General features: G+C 39.1%; 1 protein-coding gene across 1 annotated transcript in view; it reads left to right on the forward strand.

The window, feature by feature from the left end:
• Positions 1-5,725, forward strand: part of Jam2 (junctional adhesion molecule 2) — a 51,981-nt gene extending 46,256 nt beyond the window's left edge. Inside the window, exons 8-10 of the mRNA XM_050138555.1 lie at positions 1,316-1,331; positions 4,164-4,206; positions 5,624-5,725. Coding sequence (XP_049994512.1) covers positions 1,316-1,331; positions 4,164-4,206; positions 5,624-5,656 — 92 coding nt within the window. The 3' untranslated portion in view covers positions 5,657-5,725. The remainder of the gene's footprint in view (positions 1-1,315; positions 1,332-4,163; positions 4,207-5,623) is intronic.
• Positions 5,726-6,000: the final 275 nt, after the last annotated feature.

A 6,000-nucleotide genomic window follows, 5' to 3' on the forward strand; every position in this document is an offset into this window, starting at 1 on the left:
TATATTTCCTTGGAAGCTGATTCAAGGTAATTCCTTATGCTTAGCTACTGCTGGGCACAGAGTTCACACACGTAATTACAACACTCCTAAGGTTAAGGCAGTAAGATCAAGTTCAAGGCCAACTTGGTCTACAAAGTAAGACCCTGTGTCAAGAAAATAAGAGTGTGAACTGTTCTGTGAATCAGAGTTGAGCCTAGCCTAGCCTATTTTATGACTAGAATATAGCTGTGTCCCCCTGCTGGGCAACAGTGAAAGTATGAACAAAATTATCATTCAAAGTTCCTGACATTTTTACCTACTTAGAAAAAAACACTGATGACTTTTAAATGAGGAATCAGTAGCCGGGCGCTGGTGGCACACGCCTTTAATCCCAGCACTCAGTCTTGAAACCCTGTCTCGAAAAACAAAACAAAACAAAACAAAACAAAAAAAAGAGGAATCAGTAAAGATACTTTTCTTAAAATACTGAGAACTGACATGGGACTTAAGAGTTCATTAGCTAAAATTATTACTTCCATTTTGCTATGGCAGAAAACCTGTCCAAGGCAACCCTGTTTTTTGGTTTTTTGAGACATGGTTTCTCTGTAGCTTTGGAGCCTGTCCTGGAACTAGCTCTTGTAGACCAGGCTGACCTTGAACTCACAAAGATCCGCCTGCCTCTGTCTCCAGTGCTGGGATTAAAGGCGAGTGCCACCACTGCCTGGCCTGCAACTGTATTTTTAAACTTGTGTTTTGGGATCCGCATCTGCAAACTTTAACCTCCAGCCAAGCCCAGTTTATATCTGTTTTTCTTTTCTTTCTACTTTTTGCCTTCTGGAACTGGAAAATGAACCCAAGACTTTGTACACACTAGACTACCAATCTGCTACTGAGCTACATGGCCAGCTTTCCTTTTGCTTCTTTGACACAGGTCACACTAAACTGCCCTGCTGACCTTGAATTTATGATCAATTTCAAATTACTTAATAATAGTAACACTACCTTGGGACCACATTTCAAAGAAATGTTAGCCTTATCCCTAAAGAATCCTATTATTTTAATTAATAAGCAAATGTGACAATTATTATTTCTTTAAATTTTAATAACATTTTTGAAACTTTATTTTCTTCTTGATTATATAATTCCAAAGTATTCTTGAATTTACCCCTGAGCCCTCAAAGCCCAAACATCTGGTGTACATATCATTTTATAGGAAATTTTCATTTAGAAGGTATAGATGTTACAGCTGAGACTTAAAGGGAGTCAAGCCAGAGTCACTATAGATAGATCTGCATATTAATTCTTGCACTAATGATCTATACTTGTTCTTTTGCAGAAGAATCTTCCTTCCAGTAAGTATCCTTTTGTAACACGTTTTTCTTCATATCTTTTATTCTTTATCATCTGTTTAATGTCAAAAATGGTTTATTTGTATAGACTAATCCTGTTAGAAGTTAATTGCCTTCGTCAAGAAATACATACTACCTCTGTGCCTGCTCACAAACAGCAGGAGAAGAACATGGTCTCTAATTTTGTAGACATTTCCATAGTACAACTTTAAAAACACGTTTCTATGTTTCACTAAACATTTTTAAATAAGCTTTCATTTAGTAATTTTTACCCTTAGTTGAAATTTAATCAGATTTGTGCCCCACACTGTTCTAGGCACTGCCATAATCAGTTTTTCAAAGGCCAAAACACCCACAAAATCACTACTGGAAATCACGTGTCAAAATAAATATCATTATGGAGCTCACATTCCAGGAGCAGAAAATAAGTAAGCCTGTACACTCTCGAGCATTTCAGAGTGAGACAAGAGCTATGGAGGAAAATAAAACAAGTAAGAAAGCAGAGACTACAGAGAGCGGAGACTGTCATTCAAACGGAGGGCCTCGCAGGGAGGGCGATAGGTGATGTTTGGTGAAGACCGAGGACGAAAGCAAGGCAAGCAGATGTCCACAATTGGTGTTCTTGCAGAAGGGGGAGGAAAAATAACCCAAAAGGACTCAAGGTCAGGATGCTCATATCAGAAGATATGAAGACGAGCATTGTGCTTCCAGCAGTATGAGAAGAGAGGCAGCGAGCACGTGAGAGTATTGGAGGTCTGAGGATTTTGAGGCATTTGGCTTTGGTTCTAAGGAACATAGGAAGTCCACGAAGGGCTGTAAGCAGCTTGAAAAATTTTAATTCTTTGATGTTCATCTTGGTTTCTCTGTTAAGGATAAACTTTAAGGAAGAAATGGTGAAAGCAGGTAGATCAATTAGAAAACAAATATTAACCAAGACAACATAGCTTATGGTAGTTTGTTTTTATGTGTCTGAGCGTTTTGCCTGAATGTATGGCTGTGTACCAAGTGCATACAGTATCCATGGGGGCGTTGGAGTCCTGGAGGGTTTATAGCATAGTGGATATATTCTGAGCAATTACCTGATCTCTATTCAGGCTGTTAGGAAAAAACGGAAAGTGGGAGGTGGCTTCAGGGTTAAAGGAGTATCCTCTACTTACTGAGCTTGGAAGACTGCAGAGGGTATGACCTTGGGAGAGAGGTCCAGAGTGCTTGAACTTTCAGTACTCAATAAGCTTACTAAACTCTTAAGTAAAAATAATCAGTAACAGAATATATATGAATGTGAAGTTTGGGGGGGAATATTCTTTTTTAGTTTATTTTTATGTGTCTGAGTGTTTTGCCTGAATGTATGACTGTGTACCAAGTGCATACAGTATCCATGGAGGCTAGAAGAGGGTGTCAGATCTCCAGGGGTTGGAATTGCAGATGGTTGTGAGCTACTGTGTAGGTGCTGGGAGCCCAGTTCCCTGCAAGATTAGCAAGTGTTCTTTTTTTTTTTTTTTTTTTTTTTTTTTTTTTTTTTTTTGATTTTTTGAGACAGGGTTTCACTGGAACTAGCTCTTGTAGACCAGGCTGGTCTCGAACTCACAGAGATCCGCCTGCCTCTGCCTCCCGAGTGCTGGGATTAAAGGCGTGCGCCACCACCGCCGCAAGTGTTCTTTTTTGTTGGTTTGTTTGTTTTTGTTTTTTTGAGACAGGGTTTCTCTGTAGTTTTCGGGCCTGTCCTGGAACTAGCTCTTGTAGACCAGGCTGGCCTCGAACTCACAGAGATCCACCTGCCTCTGCCTCTCAGGTGCTGGGGTTAAAAGCATGCACCACCACCACCTGGCTTTTGCAAGTGTTCTTAACCACCAAAACATCTCTCCCACCCCTGGGAGAAAAAAAAATGGAGTAATGCCTAAGACATGGATAAGATCATCAAAGTCCCAGTTTCATTGCACTTGCTCTACAACTGCCCACCCTTTATAGACAGGCATTGCAGATCCCTATACACTCTTCCCTCTTCCCAGCTGGCATGGCTTCTCTTTATATATGGGCATTGCAAATCCCCTGTACATTCTTCCCTCTTCCCAGCTGGCGTGGCTTTTCTTAAATCCTTTTGAGGACTCACCTGTCATGCCTGCCTCAACCCTGGTGTCTCAATCTCATGGCATTCCAGTATAATAAGTACAGGTCAAAGTCTACATATCAGGATTAGCAAAGGGGAAATTCAGAAGAACGGAACAACCTGGGTGTATAGTCACCAACCCCGCCCCAGGCAACTGTGAGCACTTAAATTTTTTATTTAATGATGCAAAATGATTGGAGCATTTTTTGAACAGAGTGAAAGCAATCTTAAATAAAGGGGGGGGGGTTATACTATCCTTCTTTGAGCCTCTGTTAAATCAGGCAGGAACCTTCATAATCCAGGAAGGAACATTTTATTTCCTTACACCTTATGTCTACTCATGAAACCTGTAGTCTTCACATCGAGCTTCTACTAGAACCCTAATCAACACGTAAAACTTTCCATGGGCAAATGAAATTTCAGATTATAATAATCAAACTTTTAAAATATTTATGTTATTATATCAGGTTGAAAGTAAGTCCCTTGTTTGTGTATTCCACAAAAACAATTTAACATGTTAGCCTTAGGCTACATTTTGTTGTTCAGGATTTCACACAAACCTGTACTTTGTTACGTGGCTTCTCTGGGTACTGTCTATAAATGTCAGGAACCAGTCTGGGCTGCTGCTTTTTCTTCTTGCCTGGCTAAGATAGTTCTGCTGAATAAGGATGGGTTCCATGATTGGAAGTAATAATAAAGTAAATACTGTCTTTGTGTTCTACAAACAGGAAGGGCAGTCCTGCATCTAAAGCCATGGCAATGAGTGAAAACGTAAGTACTAATAAAGCATGTTTATAGAATAGGCACATTTAGGGACTATGGCAGGGAAATGAAGCAGATGTATGGATATTGTGATGACATTCTTAATACTTTAGGTTTGTGTCTACCACTGCTAGACTAAAGGATCTAAGTAAATGTTCACTTCTTTCCATCTGGGTCGGCATGATAAAGACATTTGACATTTACAGAGCAATTACAGGAAGTGATTTTCATCCTATTTCTGTTGGGGGCATTCAGCTCTCAGTCTACCTTCTTAATGTGACTGAGTCTGGCATTTTCAGCCAGTTTTGATAGAAGAGGAAACCGAGTACAAGTTCTCACAGGCTAACACTGGTGGAATGTGGAGTCCAGGTACCCTGTGTCTTTGAAGTCTACCCAGCTGTTACCATGCTACAGTTCTAGAACTTGGTTATTCCAAGCATTTGGAAATGTTAGGGATATAAAACAGCATCTGCTACTGCAGTAAAAGGAAATTATCATCTAGCTGAATTCAATTAGAGAACATCATTGGAACCTGCTAGACTACTTGGTAATTTAACATTCTCAGGAAGCTTAAACCCTTTCCTGAGAAAAGAGGATTCCCAGAACCCCTCAGAACTCTAGGGAAGGGATTCTAGACTCTTCCAGCAGAATTCAGGCATCAGTAACTTAAACATTTAGGTTCTTGTAGAAGATGTATACAACACCCATTTATTGCTCTGTAAAGTTTTTTTTTTCCTGTAAAATTCTTTAAAATCTACTTACTTTAGGAGCTACGACAAAAGTTACATTTTGTAGTTTATTGCACTAATCTTTAATTAGGGAACAAATACCATGTCCTATTATCATCTATAATTTACAGTGAAAGTCTCTAAGATTGGAATAAAGTAATTTCATCCTTTCAAACAATAAAAAGGACTTTGTCTCCAAATTAAAGGGAAAGGATCTCTCTCTCTCTCTCTCTCTCTCTCTCTCTCTCTCTCTCTCTCTCTCTCTCTCCCTCCCTCCCTCCCTCCCTCCCTCCCTCCCTCTCTCTCTCTTTCTCTCTGATCTTCCTCTCAGTTACCCTCATCAGCTCCACAAGCCTCCAGTTGAGTTTTGCCTGCAGCAGGGTTTCCCACCTCACAGTGTTGGGTCACATTGCCGTGTTGCCTTGTGCACTATTGGATGAGCAGCAACAGTGCCTTATCACATGTCTAACAAGCCGCGGTCCTCTAGTACTAACTCCTGCCCAAGTTCTTTATTCTCAACAAAGTTCAAGCTTTTTCGCTTCTAGCTTTTGCTTAATTGTCCATAAAATTAGATTTAGTTACATATATACTGACTGTAATTCTAAAAATCTTATAGTTTAATATTCTTAAGATTTATATGAATGCATTTATATATGAAGTAGTACATTATATTTAGGATTTTTTTCTTTCTTTTCTAGGATTTCAAGCACACAAAATCCTTTATAATTTAAAAGAATTCCACTTTCAAGATGCGCCAAAACCAGTTGTCATACAAGTTATTAAAATATTATAAAAACCTGCTTTGTCTTACATTTGCAAAGAGATGAATGAGGAAATGACATCATAATTTTTATGACCTCTAGTTTAGCTGAAATTGTTATTTTAAGCAAAGAGTTCTTGTCACCACTTAAAATACAGACTGGGATCCTGTGTCTGAACTAAAGAGAAGTGAAATACCTGGTAATATTCAGAGTTTTGTGAAATGCAAATGAATGTTCAAAGTTTTAGAAAATTTAATATATCATGGACTGTGAAGCTAACCTAAGAGGCAAGTATACAATGCATGTGCTCTCTG

Source organism: Alexandromys fortis, unplaced genomic scaffold, assembly GCF_014885135.2.
Source record: "Alexandromys fortis isolate MF-2015 unplaced genomic scaffold, M_Fortis_MF-2015_v1.1 scaffold_11, whole genome shotgun sequence".
NCBI classification, from domain to species: Eukaryota; Metazoa; Chordata; class Mammalia; order Rodentia; family Cricetidae; genus Alexandromys; species Alexandromys fortis.